The sequence below is a fragment of the Protopterus annectens genome, chromosome 14.part0 (assembly GCF_019279795.1).
Source record: "Protopterus annectens isolate FY-2018-M chromosome 14.part0, PAN1.0, whole genome shotgun sequence".
NCBI classification, from domain to species: domain Eukaryota; kingdom Metazoa; phylum Chordata; order Ceratodontiformes; family Protopteridae; genus Protopterus; species Protopterus annectens.
In genome coordinates this window covers 852,214,302-852,229,693 of record NC_056748.1, presented here as the reverse complement: position 1 = coordinate 852,229,693, position 15,392 = coordinate 852,214,302, and the positions used below count along the sequence as shown (strand labels likewise).

Here is a 15,392-nt window from a genome sequence, read left to right as displayed (position 1 = left end):
CAACATAGTGTCCCAGGGGTACAGATTTTCTTTCCACATTTCCAACCCCAAAAGGGTTCCCAGATCTACCACCAAAACTAGTGGGCAGAGGTGAAACAGCAAGTCTTTTCCCTACTGTCTGAGGACAGTGGAGCACGTTCCTGCAGAACAGATAAGCCAAGGTTTCTACTCAAGACTTCTGGTACCCAGAAAAGAGGGCACCTGGTGCCCCATCCTCGATAAATTCTAAACATCTTCCTGGTGATACCAAAATTCAAAATGCTCACCCTCCAGCAACTGCTACCCATGCTCTCCAAGAATGCTTTCTAGCCACCCTGGATGTTGAGGCCCACTTCCACATTCCCATCAGGGAATCATGCAGGAAATATCTACGTTTCAGTGCAGGATCTCTGCACTTTCATTTCTCTGCGATTCCCTTTGGCTTGTCTACTACTCCCAGAGTTTTCACAAAATCTCTGGCTCCTGCCATTGCCTTTTGCAGACAAAGGAATATCCAGATTTACCCATACTTGGACTGCCTAATTCAGGCAGACAGGAAAAGCTGCTCAAGCATCTGGCCTTCGTAAAGTCCCTACTGACTTCCCTAGGGTACACTGTCAAAAAGAAATCCAAACTAGTACCCACCCAAAGGATTATATTCTTGGGAGCAGGCCTAGACAGAGCATCCTGGATGGTATTCCTTACACCAGAAAAAGCAAACTTACCTGACAGCCTACTTCTCTCAACTAGCCACCAGATCCCACCTATCTGGAGGGAAAATCATGCAAGCCCTAGGGTTCATGGCATCTTGCATTCTACTCACTCCATATACCAGATTGCCTATGAGGAAACTACAGTGGTACCTAAAAAGCTTTTGGTGTCAACACTCAAGACCTGGAAACTCTCTTGTACCATTGATACCTTGCCTAAGGAAATGCTTTCTTTGGTGGGCAGCAGCATGCTCCCACAACAAGGGGCTACCTTTCTCACCACCCCAGGCTTCCCAGACCCTCACCAGATGCACCAGACTATGCCTGGGGTGCAAACCTGGACGGCAGGTGCATACAGGGCCAATGGAGCCCACAGTAAGTCCATCTGCACATCAACCAAAAAGGGATGGCTGTCCATCACGCATTAACAGCTTCCAGGCCCCTTGTCATCAAAGCAAACACCACCACTGATGTGGTATACCAACAAGCAGGGAGGGACTCACTCCTACTCTGTATGCAGGCTAGCCATGACCCTTCGGTATACAGCCTCTGCCATGCATCTCCACCTGTTAGCATAATTCTAGCCAGGTTCTCGAAACTCTCTGGCAGACCACTTGAGCAGAAATCTTCTGGACCTGCACGAGTGGCAGCTAGACCAAAGAACCTTCATCCTAATAACTCAGAAATGGGGCACCCCGAAGGTCAGCCTCTTTGCCTCCCACACCAACCATCAGCTCAGCAAGTTCTGCACCAGGAAGCATTACTGCATGGCTTGGAAAGTGGATGCTTTATCCTTCCCCTGGGTCAATCTCTCGGTCTATGCATTTCTCCCACTATCTCTCATCACTAGGGTACTGCTCAAAATAAGGGAGGAAAAACTAAGGGCAATTCTGATTGCTCCAGACTGGCCTCACCAGCACTTGTACCCACTGCTGCACAGCCTGTTCCCACTGCCGCCATGGCATCGCCCTCAAACCCCAACTCTCCTGACCAGAGGAAAGGAGAATTCATGCATCCCCAATTGCAAACCCTCAATATGGCAGCCTGACTTATTCCGTGACCACTGATCAAACTGCCAACTTCAGTAAACAGGTTCTAGAGGTTATACATGAGGCTAGATGCCCTAGTACTCGAAAGTTTATGCTGACAAATGGAAAAGTTTCTGCACCTGGATTCGGGCTAAGGGAGCCGATACGGCCCAGCCCTCCCTACCTGTCATCCTGGATTACATAGCTGACCTGCTACACAGTGATCTCTCCTTTTCCTCTATTAAAATTCGTGCCTGTGCTATCTCTGCTCATTTCCACACAGTCCCCCATTTTCTCACACCCTCTGATCAAACCGTTCCTAAGAGGGGCTAGCAACTTGAGGCGACCCAGAGCAGCACCTACCCCACCTTGGGACCTAAACTTCGTATTGGAAAAGCTCACCTTGCCCGCATTTGAACCAGCATCTTCAGCAGAGTTAAAATTTCTCTCCTGGAAGACAGCTTTTCTTCTGACAGTCACTTCAGCCAGAAGGGTCTGAGCTACAAGCACTCATGGCTGTAGAGCCATTCATCTTCCATGCTGACAGGGTGTCCCACAGGACTAACCCATCCTTCCTGCCCAAAGTGTTCAGTGTGGCTCTCGGCCAATCCATTCATTTCCCCACCTTTTTCCCCTAACCCACAAAACAAGGGGGAAGGGATCCTGCACTCTAGATGTGCACAGACAGCTCAGATTCTCTCTAGACAAAACTAAATCATTCAGAGAGATTGTTCAATTACTGATCAGCTTTGCTGCAGGGGCAGAGGGCAAAGCCATCTCCAAACAAAGCATTTCCAAATGGATAGCACACTGCATCCATTTTTGTTGCAAGCAACACGAAAAACCTCCCCCTAAGGGGGTCGGGACTCACTCTGCCAGAGCAGCCTCCACCTCTCCAGATTTCCTCAGTCGTCCCCACCAGGGACATCCTGGAGGCTGCCAGCTGGACATCTGTTCACACTTTCACCAAGTGTTAGCACCTGCCTATCCTCTCCAAATCCAGGGCAGGCTTTGCTACTGCTGTCTTGCAGGGCATCTTAGCCAGTCCCTAGTCTCCTTGATTGCCTCCACCCTTTTCCTCAGCTTTGGAAATCAAGCCAAATCTGATGACTGCAACAGAGAAACATGAAGAACGTAGTACAGTTGTGTACACTTAGCATAACTGTAGATGTTGGTGTAGTCACTGTTGCAGTCCTGGGTTCCCTCCCTCCACCCCCCCCCTTTCTCTCTCTCCTTACAAGGAACTTTTTGGTATTTACTCTCTACTGGTGGGATTCTTCCACGATATCCTGGCTCCCACTTGGGGGCTCCTGTCAGGGCAAGAAAAAACAATGTAATGGCATTGGCTTCCTTACTTTATACTACCGGCGACCTGACGTCAGTCCTGAAGCGACAGCAACCGATGCAGAAATACTACGCCTCTGGTATTCAGGCTGTCCGAGGACTACCCTGGCAGGGATAACCCGAATGGGATGACTGCAATAGTGAGTACACTAAAAGATCTACATTTATGGTAAGTGTACACAACTGTGCTTTCCTTCTGCTAAACACCCTGCAGTCTGCATGCCAAGGCAACACTTTATATATTTTTTTATTCACAGGATGTTCAACAGAGGGAGCCCTCTTGAAAAAATGTTTTTGATGGTTTACCTTTTCCAGGAGAATGTGTGAACTCTGCTTTAATGTGCAAAAAAAATTTTTCACCGGGACAAGGTTATCCCTTCACACCAACCATTTCTTCATGCCTGATGTGTTTTCTGAACTATCCCTTAACTAAGCCACACACCAGTTTTCTTTCCTAATCCTCAAAACATAGTTAAAGGGATCCTGCAGACAGCTGAGATTTTTTGTGCATGACCAAAGAAGCCTGTCAGATCAGCTGTAAAAGGGAAAGAGGGAAAACCAGTAAACAAATGGACTATTGCAAAATAGCTTGCTCGATACAGTTTAGTTGGCTTGTGATAAAATTGTCACAGGATGTATGAAGACCTGCACTAGAACCATTGTAGCTACCACAACCTTCTTCAGACTATTCTTAAAGCAGAAACTTTGAATTCTATGCACATTTTTTCTAAATTTCTATTCAGCAGTCGCTTCCGGTTAAAGATTCACACTTGTGATTATGGGGCCTTTATTTCCCAATTCTTTTTCTCCAACTCACTGTGTTTTGGTATCTTTTCCAAATGTGTAGACTGCAGCAGTGTATAATGCAACACGTACTACACCTGTGTTAGCAACTTAAATTCCTTTATTTTTATTTTATTATTTTAATCTGGATCTTTTTTTTTTTTTCACCAGTGTGCTGCAACTATTAAACTTCTACAGTTGGAAGCGGACCTATTCATTCCTTAGTGTGTGATCACCCTACAGATCAGAGTGAGCTTCTACACAGAGGAGCCTTCCTCTGGGCAGACATTTGTGGGGTTTATGGTTTCACCAGCCTACGAATAGTAATCCTTTCTGTTATGGCCATAACCTCATCTTTACCCTCAGGTGTTGATGTATACAAGTTGCTTCCCCAGTCCACTCGTATGTGCAGCCACAAATGCAAGATAATGGAGCTACTGTCACCGGCTTGCGTATCCCTCACTGCATACCCTTCCCAGACCACCTGTTTTTGGTGGCTTGAGACCCTTGCCACACTCTGCCAGAACAGCAGGCAAAGCTGGAAGGGAACCACCTCCCGAAAATGGGCATCTTATTTTTCTTACCAGCAAGTCTGTCACCTGATCTGCTAATCCAGTACAGGTTTCCTGGGTCATGTCAAGGCTTTATTCCTTCATACCACTGTTCAGGCATTTATAGGTTCATAGGTAGGTACTAGGCTATCTGCCAGAGGGCATTTACAAGCCTAGCCAGAGTGAGTCTGCCTTCGCCACCCCATTGATTAACTGATCATCTGTCAAGCAGAGCCAATGAAGTGATCCCAGGGGTGTTTTTTTTGTTACCCATCCACTCGTCTAGGTTTCTCTTGAAGAGCGTTAGTGAGGGGCTCTGCCTGATGTAATTTGGAATTTTGTTCCAAAGCATGGGGAGTCTCTGACAGAAACCTGTCCCTCCATGTTCTATTTATTATGGTGAGGTTTAGCTCACTAGAGCGCGTGGCTTGCTTTGACTTGGATTTCTTTAGGTGGAGCATGTCCATCATTTGAGTTGGACATGGCTTTGTAAGTCAGGCAGAGAACTTCTGAGTAAGCAATATGCCACTGAGTACAAATGGAGTTTTTTCAGTCGGGCTGCATAGGACATATGTTTGAGACCAGTAATCCTCTTGGTGAGGTACTTTTTGTGGTCTTTCCAGCTGTTGGAAGTGTCTTGTGAGGTACGTCCCAAATGGGGCATTGTACTCTGGGTCTAATGAGTGATGAGTAGAGGGGCACTATAACCTCTCTATTTCTAGATGCGAACCCTTTAGTAATTAAAAGGGCCACATAGAAGGATTTCCTAACTACTTTGGCAATATGATTATCAAAGGAGAGTTTACTATCTACCTGGGTCCCCAGATCTCTTATTACCTCTTCTGTATTAAGGGGGCTGCCACCTATGTGGTAATTCGTGGGTGTTTTGTTTTTCCCCAAACGGGATGACTGCATTTTTTGGCTTTTAGCTTGAGGCCCTGACTGACCAGGTGTCCGTCTCAGTAAGGTCCTTTTGGAGGATGTCAGTCAGCCGGAGAGTCAATTATGGCACCCAGTTTGCAGTCTTCTGTGAACTTGGTTATCCATAGTCCTCCTGTGTTTGCCTGTACTTCTGAGAGGTACATGCCGAACAGTAGGGGACCCAGGACTGAGCCTTGCGGGACACCACTTGTGACTGGTTTAGAGTCTGACCTGGAGCCTGCTATTCTTACCGTGCGAGTTCTGTCTGTAAGCCAGTTGGCATCCCATCTTGTGATGTAGGGGTTTATGTTCAGGCTGGTGAGTTTTTCTGTAATACCAGAGTGGGGAATGGTGTCAAAAGCCTTGGCGAGGTCAAGGTAGGCTGTGTGAACCACCTTTCCCTCGTCTATGGCCGTGATGACTGTCTCGAAAAAGTCAACCAGGTTTTAGTAGGCATGATTTGCCCTTAAAGCCGAACTGGGTCGGGTCAAGTGTTTGGAGGTTCCCAATGTCTTTGTTAATGAGTTCCATGATGATGCGCTCCATAGCCTTGCAGACCATGCTAGTCAGGCTTATGGGACGATAGTTACCAGGGTCAGTTGTGGCTTCTCCTTTGTGGAGAATAACCATTGCTGTGCACCATTCTAGGGGCATGTAGCCTGTGAAGAGGCTGAGGTTGAACAGCGTGTTTAGGTGGGGGGTTAGTCCGTTCTGTAGTTCATGCAAGACTCAGCCTGGGACACCATCTGGTCCCATTGACACTGTTTTTGGCTTTTGAAAGGGCTGTTTTCACCTGTGCGTCTGATTTTTGGAACACTAAACTTTTCCAGTATTATGGGCCCTTTTGGAGGTGAGGGGGTGAAGTTTGCACTGAATCTATCTGCCAGGATGTTGGCAATATCAATAGGTTCAGTATATTTTGTGCTATTTGCATATCTGCGTGTTGCCACTTAGATTCTTAACATAGCTAAAGAAGGCTTTGTGGTTATCTTTTGAATCCTTGGCTATTTTTCTGTGTAAATGTTTTGCTTAGATTCACTGTTGCAGTACTGCTGCCCTCCAGCAAACACACTTATTCTCATCTCTGCTTGATCACTGAAACCCCCTAGCTTTGTCACTTTTTTTTTGGACTTGATGCTTCTCATCGAATAATCTTGCCAACCCTCCCTAAAAAATCAAACCGTGTTGTCCTTCTGTGAACATAGCAGTGTACATGTGTCCTGTCTTGCAGTGTGTAAGAATTGTAAGTTTAATGTGTGGAGTTTTTGGTGGTTGACGCCCAATTTGTGTAATAAACCCTTGTGTGGCTTGCCATCAGACGATAAACTACACTTTTTATGGGGTAAAATTTTAATGTTTGTGAATGATGAACCAGGTTTTCTTTGTGGATCACAGCTGCATTCATAACTTCAACTTCATCTCTGCTGCAAGCAGGTTGGTGTGTTTGACAATATGTAAAAGTACACCATCCTGCCCACAGGTGTTTCCACACACATTGTATAAAGATGTCATTCTCTCATGCATTGTTTTCTTGCCACATTAACTGATGTATGGTACTGCTGGCACAGAGAATGGATTTGCAAGTTTGTTCGGCCAAGCTTTATCTGAAGGGCAGAGCTGGGAAGAACCCCAAATCCCCGATAAAGATCTGTTTGTGTTTATAGAAGCTTTTATTTGGATTTGTAATACAGACTGACAGTCTGTGAGGTGTATGTTTGACAGTGCTGTAGTGCATGTCTCCTCGTACTAAATCTAATTGCCTTGCGTTTTGATCTCAAGTCCCTTAAAAAGGCTTCTATGGTCAGTGTGTTTACTGCTGAGGGTAGAGCACAATATAATTTGATATTGGCCAGCAATTCAGTTATCAGATTCTTGTGGCCCACCCAAGTACAGGTCAAGGTCAGTCCACCATATCTTTGAAATCTACATTAGCTACATGAACACCCCCGTAAAATGAAATAAACTAAGGGAAAAAAGTCAGACGGCAACATTGAGGTCCTTGGTCTGAAGGTGCACAACTAGCTCCTGGTATGGACGTATACTTCATCCGAGGTGTGTGATGCACATTTGGAGGCCACCATGCTATTGCTACCTACCTTGTCTTACTAGACTGAACAGCTACTAAAGACAACAGCAGATAAGAATCAGATGCTTGTTCCATAGCACCAGGTAATTTTACATAGGAGAGTCTTATCCCTTTGGTAGTAGAGTATAATGTCTGTGTTGCTAAGAAACTGATGCCCAAGGTAGTCCTCCCCCATTCTAGGTTTGCAAATCATTGGCCACTCATCAGAAGGTAAAGACCTCTGAGGGTCTGTATGAAACAATTACTGCAACTTGGTGGCTTAGCAGTCCCTAGCACTTTTCTGCCTCCCAAGATTGAGCTGAGCTAGTTCAGGTGTTTTTCTAGTTTCTGTAACACTTAAAGCTTGATCAAGCATAGTCATGTGTCTGGAGGCCAGCCTTCTACAAGGAAAAGGAATGGTTTCTTGTGAGGGAATTGACCCTCAGATTCTGAGGAAAGAGAGTAACCTGGATTAATTCCAAAAAATACCACTCCACCCCCCCAATCCTGTGACACAGATGACAGTCTGGTCTCTAACTTTTTCAGATGACCTGTCGTTTGGAGAGGCTCCAAAGTGAGCAGTTGACTACGAGAATCTGTCCCATCCCTAAATGCATCTTTACAGCAAACCCCAAAGGAAAGGGTTGGCTGACCTTGTGTGCCAAAAAGTGATGTTCAAGATGCACAAGTCGGAGCTTACAAATGTAGTTTCTAGGGAATACAATCCCCAGTTCATGATGAGACCTCAGGAAATGTACCAAAAGATCAGGAACATTTAGTCCTTCCTTTTCAGAAATGCAGGCACTTTTAAGATGGATGGAAAAGTATTTGAATGAAGGTTTTTCTGGTGCCAAGAAATGATGGTTTCAGGATAACCATTCTTTATCAAATAAACAAATATTGGACCCCCCCCCAAAAAAAAAAAAGTACAGTTCTAAAACTTTGCAGATTTTGTTCCATTTACTGAGCCTTCAAGTACTGCTTGTTATGTTTTTATTCGGAGGGCTATTATCTTCATGTACCTGTTTTCATGGGGTAAATGCAGAGACCTTTGGCATATTGTGGAGAATGCATTGCCAGCTTATATCCATGCCCTTTGGATTAGCTACTGCTGCCAGCATTCACCAAATGCCTGGCACTGGTGATGGTTCAATGCAGAACCAAAAGCATCCGCATTTATTCCTACAAGGATGACTGATCTGGGTTCAGTCTCCAGAGAAGCTGTAGAGATAACCCTGTGATCACTTCTAATCAACAATGGCACATGCATTTTTAAAGTCTGTCTTGGAAGATGGCCTTTTTAATTCATTACATCTGCCAGAAGAATGCCTGAGCTCAAGGGCTCAATGTGCCAAGAACCTTGCCTAATGTTTCACAAGGATGAGTTGACCCTGAGCATGTCATTATTGTAGTGACTGTAAACTGTCCAGCTGCCAGACTTTCCCTACACCTCAGAACAAAACTGAAGGATTTCTGTACTCCAGTTTTGAGCACAAGTAAAGTATATTACCTAGACTGTACCAAAGACGGACAGCAAAACCTTCCCTCTAGTCTGTTGTCTTCCTTTTTCCTTGGGTCCATAAGGAAGGTTGGAATTCTGAGGTGAGGAACTCTAGGATATTTCTTTGCCCCATAGCATTCTCTGTCCAGAGGAATGTATGAGGAAGCAAGAAGATGGTATGAGTGAATGCCACCTTTTATACCAAATACATAAAGACCCTCTTAAGTAAGGTAATATCAGTCCAGATGAGGGAGGGCACCAAGCTTTTAAGGTGGTCAGGCGTCAGCCTGCGGACTGTGGTAGGATATCTACTGTTGTGGTAAGTTTGTTGCATACGTCTACTTTCAAGTTATGTAATTTGTTCTGTTTTTCACCAACAGAAGCTGAGTTTGTGTGCAGTTAGGATGAACCTACTTGGCGCAGAGAAATGTTCCTGGGGACCTTCGTATTGGTGCAGTAATATGGAAACCGCTTCCAAATGCAATGTAAGTGATGGCATTTCTTGGCACTCCCCCATGTAGTGATTTAGCATGCTGGCAGTACAAGTATTTCCCTTAATAAAATTATTAAAAAAAAAGAAAAGAAAAAAAGGTAGGCAAGGGAAGTAGAACAGTGGAGGAATTACATAAAGTTTAAAAGACCCACTGTAACCTGTGTAGGGAGATGTTCATTGTGCATACAGCTGCAGTCATAATAGATGGGTTTTCTTGCCGTCAGGCGGGTCCTCGGTCGGCCGAATTCCAAAGTCTAGGTCCGGCGTCAGTTGTCGTCGCTTCTTCTCTGACGTCAGTGCGACAGGGGTATAAAAGAACCAGCCGACGCCATTTTCCCCAGTCTTTCTTGCCGCGTGGTGCCCGAAGCAGAAGCAGTTCACAAGTGCCGGTCGGCCAGCTCCTGAGATTACGAATATCTGCAACCGAAGTCTTCTTGAAAGCCAAGTACCCCGTTGGGGGAGCTTTTCTTGCCTCAGACCGATGTCAGACAAAGTTAGTAACTGTATTTCATGTGGGAAGCAAATACTGCATAAGGATTTTCATTCCCTCTGCATTCCTTGCTTAGGCCCAGACCACGACGTCTCGGCCTGCCGTTTTTGGGCAACATTCAACAAACGCACCATTAAGCATCGGGCGGAGTTCGCCCAGCACTTTTTTGGCAAAAATTTTAACTACATAATGTCGTCTGATACTCAGACTCCAATTTTGACTAAAAGACTCAAAGATAAGGACCGACACACGAGGTCCGTGGCCTCTACCGATACCACGCCCAAGCCGATTACAGGTGGTACAGTTCTCAGCGAGGCGCCTACGCAGCCCCTGACTACCGACGACACTTCATTGGCGGTGTCTTCTGTACCCGAGGCCGCAGGCTCTTCGGCCCACACCCAGACTACAGATACCGAAGCCACTCTTGGCGGTTAAACTCAGAGTTTAGACAGGTCTGCCTCCTCTCGAGGTGTCTTCAGGCCTTCCTCTTCTTTTTCCGTCAAGGCTTTCACTAAGTCTAAGACAGCCATGCATTCTAAAAAACAAACCCCACAGGGCCCTTCTCAAGGCCCCATGCCTAAAAAGCAGATGCTCAAAATGGCTGAAGACTTAATTTCTTTTATCAGGGGTTCTCAACCCCCCCCCCCCCCCGGAAAAAAGGCCCAGAGTGGAAGAAGAATCCCCCTCCTCGGACCAGGCTTCCATTATTTCAGAACATTCTAATGACCAGGAACATTCATACTCCCCTTTTAAAGATTCTGATGCAGAGGAGTCCATTCCCTCTGTCTCCCCCCTGAGGATTACTCTTTTGGGGAAACCTTGCATACCTTGAGGGAACACTTCCACTGGGAAGGTCAAGAGTACTCAGACTCCAAGAAAAGGCTTAGGGATTTTCTCTTGCTCCCTCAGCACAGGCCTCTGGCTAATACCCCCTGTCTTAGATATCCTTGATGATGTGTATTAGGAGTTCTGCCTTAACCCAAACTCTTTACCTCCAGCCCCAGTCAAGCGAGACAGGTATTACCGGGTTCCTGACTCACACCAATTCCTATACAAAAGCCATGCGGCTGACCCAGAAACCATCTCACAGGGCCCCAAGGGAATCAAGGCCTCCACTGCTAAAAATCCTTTACCTTCAGAAAGGGATTCCAGAGCTTTAGAAAGGTGGGGGAAAAAGGTATACACCTCAGCCACCTTATCCATGAGGGCGTTAAACTGCCAGTTCCATATGTTAAAGTACCAACAGTTTCTGTTATCACAGTTGAGAAGCAAAATGTCACAACCTGAACAACCAGATTTAAAGGAGTTGCAGGATTTGATACATAGTGCAGAACAAGTAGGTAAACCTACCTTGCAATGTGGTTTTGATGCTTTAGAGGCCTCATGTAGAGCTGCTGTTACAGGATCAGTCATACGTAGACATGCTTGGCTCAAAGGGCAAACCTTACCAGATCATGTCAAAGCTAAATTACTGGATGCACCTCTGCAAAAAGATGTATTGTTTGGTGTTAAAGCTGAGGAGGTATTAAAGGAAATGGAGGAAAAGGCAAAATCAATGCAAACAGTGAAAGATTTCCTACAGGTACAACCTCCACGTTTCAGTAGAAATTGGCCTTCAAAAAATTGGTCCTTTCCAGCCACGGACAGACCCCAAAGAGGTAGATACAGGTGCCCGAGGGGTAGAGGGCAATCTCAAGGATCGTTTAGAGGCCGACAATGGCAAGCACCTACCCAAAGAGGTAGTGAGGGTAGTTCACAGCCATTCAGAAAGCAGAACCAATGACTTTCCTTTGCATGCCAAGCAAGGCTCAAATGGCAGCACCTTTAGGCAGAAAACTGGCATTATTTTCGAAAAATTGGCATATGACAGAGACAAATTGGATCCTGGACATTAAAGACAGAGGCTACAGATTCCACTTTCACACCCTTCCAAAAATGAGAGGCATGCCAAACCTGCCACACAATCAAAGGGCAGAGGCACAAAAACAAATTTCAGATCTCATGGACATGAAAGCTATTCAAGAGGTACCTGCACAAGAACAGGGTCAAGGTTTTTATTCCAGACTATTCCTGGTACCAAGGAAGGGCAAAGATTTGAGACCAATTTTGGACCTATCCATCCTAAACACATATTTACTCGTGCCAAAATTCAAGATGCTCACATTACAGCAGCTTCTCCCCATGCTGGGCAAGGAGTCTTGGCTGGTAACATTGGACCTCAAGGAGGCATACCTGCATGTCCCAATCAGACAAGATTGCAGAAGATACCTCAGATTTCTTGCAGGTTCAATACATTATCAATTCTCTGCGTTGCCCTTTGGCTTATCTACTGCGCCCAGTGTGTTCACGAAATGCCTGGCATCAGTAATTGCCGACTGCAAGGGATACAAATATACCAATATTTGGACGACTGCCTGATCCAAGCGGACAGCAAGCACATACATCTGAAAAATCTGGCTTTTGTAATAAGGTTGTTTAATTCCCTGGGATACACAGTCAACAAAAAGAAATCAAGGCTAATTCCCTCTCAAACAATAATTTTCCTGGGTGCCAACTTGGATACAAACACCCAGATGGCCTACCTCACGCCAGAGAAACAAGGGCATCTAACTCAATACTTGAGAAAACTGGCAGCTTTCACCAGGCTGACTGCAAGGAAAATCCTGCAGGTTCTGGGATTCATGGCATCTTGCATCCTACTAATCCCATGTGCAAAGCTGCATATGAGGAAACTTCAATGGTACCTGAAAAACCTATGGTCTCAGCACAGCCACAGCTTGGAAACAATACCACTAATTCCATGTCTTAAAAAGGAATTTCTGTGGTGGGCTCAAGCATGCCAAACAAACACAGGTCTCCCATTCTGCAAGCCTCAAGCAAGTCAAACCATCACAACAGACGCCTCTGATTACGCCTGGGGGGGCGCACATGACAGATCGGTGCATTCAGGGCAGATGATCCCAAAAGGAAAAGCACCACACATAAATCAAAAGGAAATGCTAGCAGTAATAAATGCTATTATAGCTTTCAGAGACCTGCTGCATCCAGGGCAGCTATTGATAAGGACAGACAACACCACAATAATGTGGTACATAAACAGGGAGGAACCCACTCATACCCCCTATGCAGGCTAGCCATGTCTCTTTGGAACAGGGCTCTGGAATTGCAAATCGAGCTTAAAGCACAGTTCCTGCCAGGCAAGGAAAACACGCTGGCAGACCACTTAAGCAGAAATATGACAGATCCACATGAATGGAAGTTGCATCCTCAAGTGTTTTCAAAGATAATTCGAGCATGGGGAAGGCCAGACATAGATCTCTTTGCCTCCCACAAAAATCGCCAATTGACAAAATTCTGCTCAAGGATCTTTCATCCACAGGCCTGGAAAGTGGACGCACTCTTTCAGTTGGACAACAATGACAGTATATGCCTTTCCACCTCTTCCTCTGCTGCCCAAAGTTCTATTAAAAACCAGAGCAGACAGACCAAAGATAATTCTGATCGCTCCAGACTGGCCAAGGCAACACTGGTACCCACTCCTGAGAAGCCGAACGCATTCCCCACCATGGATCCTGCCCCTAATGCCTCTTCTACTGACTCAGCACAACTTCAAAACCATTCAGTCAGCTGAAAACACTCAATCTAGCCGCATGGAAGATTCCTTAAAATCACAACAGACCCTACCCTCCAAGGAGGTACAGGATGTTATTTTGGAGACCAGAAGACCTTCTACTAGAAAAGCTTACTCCGCCAAATGGAAACGGTTTTGTGCTTGGAATGAGAAAAAGGGCCAGAACCCTGGAATACTGAATTTACCTCAAATTTTACAGTACTTAGCTGAGATGCTAAGCAGTGGACTTTCATTCTCTACCATCAAAATCCATGCCTCAGCCATTTCTGCAGAATACAACACTGATCCTCCTTTATTCTCTCACCCCCTCTTAAGGCAGTTCCTCAGAGGGGCTAAGAATATAAAACCCCCAAGGAAACAACCAATGCCTGCTTGGGATCTCAATTTCATTCTAGAGAAACAGACTTTGCCTCCTTTTGAGCCAGCTGCCTCAACAGCACTGCAATATTTGTCCTGGAAAACAGCCTTTCTGCTGGCTATCGCCTCATCTCGCAGGGTTTTGGAACTACAAGCCCTCATGGCTGTGCAGCCTTTCATCATTTTCCATCAGGACAGAGTTTCCTTACGAACCAATCCTTGCTTTATGCCAAAGGTAGTATCCAGGGTAGCCTTGATTCAGGTTATCCACTTGCCTACCTTTTACCCCAAACCTCAAAACAAAGGGGAGAGACTACTACATTCCTTGGACATTCACAGACAACTACGTTATTTGGACAGAACAAAGCCTTTCAGAAAATCAGAGCAACTCTGTGTCCTATGCTACAGGGGCTCAAGGGAAGCGTATTTCCAAACAGACAATCTCAAAATGGATAGCCCACTGCATACGCTTTTGTTACTCTCTTCATGGTAAAACTGTACCTGCAGGCATCCGGTCTCACTCCACAAGGGCCACAGCTACCTCTACAGCTTTCCTCAGGGGGGTTCCTACCAAAGATATTTAGAAAGCTGCCACTTGGAGTTCTGTGCATACTTTCTCCAAGCACTCACCTGCTTTTATACTTCAAATCTAGAGCAGGTTTTGCCACTGCAGTTTTGCAGGGCATCCTGGCTGCTCCTAGTTCCACCTAGTGCCTACCACCCCTTTTTTAGCTTTGGTATTCTACCCATCTGTTATGACTGCAGCTGTATGCACGATGAACATAGTACAGTTTTGTACCTACCATAAATGTAGATGTTAGTGCTAATACAGCTGCAGTCCAGGTTTCCCTCCCTCCTTCCCCTCTGGAACAGGCCTAATGGCCAACACTTCCTCATACAACCTGATTGGGGTATTCTTTTATGTTGTATTTGCTTGCAACTAATGTTTTTCGATTATACTGTATTGCATTATTACATAAATTTATGTATTACCTTCCTTCTGGGGGCACCTGACATCTGGGGCAAGAAAAACTGAAGAAAATGGCGTTGGCTGGTTCTTTTATACCCCTGTTGCACTGACGTCAGGGAAGAAGCGACGACAACCGACGCCGGACCTTGACTTTGGAATTTGACCGACCGAGGACCTGCCTGACGGCAGGAAAACCCATCTGTTATGACTGCAGCTGTATTAGCACTCGAACATCTACATTTATGGTAGGTACAAAACTGTACTTTCCTCATTACAAAACCTGATCAGTAAGTAAGTCTTCCACAGAGTGGTGAAATCAATGTTCTATATGATGGCCTTGGAATTGGGTTACTTTTAATTATGGGTACACTGAGACAAGTACCCCTTAAACCTCATTTTTGGGTTTGAAGGTGCAATCCACAACATCATACTAGATATTGTTTCTAAAGAAATTGCTGTTACTTGTCAAGTTTTTCACTGTTTATGTGCAGTGATCATGGGGTTATGAAGTTTTGTTACTAGATAATTATGGCAAACTGAAATCTAAACCACTGTAGAGAAGCTAACAG

At 45.4% G+C, this 15,392-nt stretch overlaps 1 protein-coding gene across 3 annotated transcripts in view; it reads left to right on the top strand.

Annotated features, from left to right (window-relative positions):
* LOC122789296 (prosaposin) overlaps positions 1 to 15,392 on the top strand; it is a 705,108-nt gene that overhangs the window by 644,118 nt on the left and 45,598 nt on the right. For 2 of the 3 annotated variants that reach the window (XM_044056611.1, XM_044056610.1), the window contains one exon: positions 9,263 to 9,367. The exons of the other annotated variant lie outside the window; for it this stretch is intronic. In XM_044056611.1, coding sequence (XP_043912546.1) covers positions 9,263 to 9,367 — 105 coding nt within the window. The remainder of the gene's footprint in view (positions 1 to 9,262; positions 9,368 to 15,392) is intronic. 3 annotated transcript variants of the gene reach the window in all.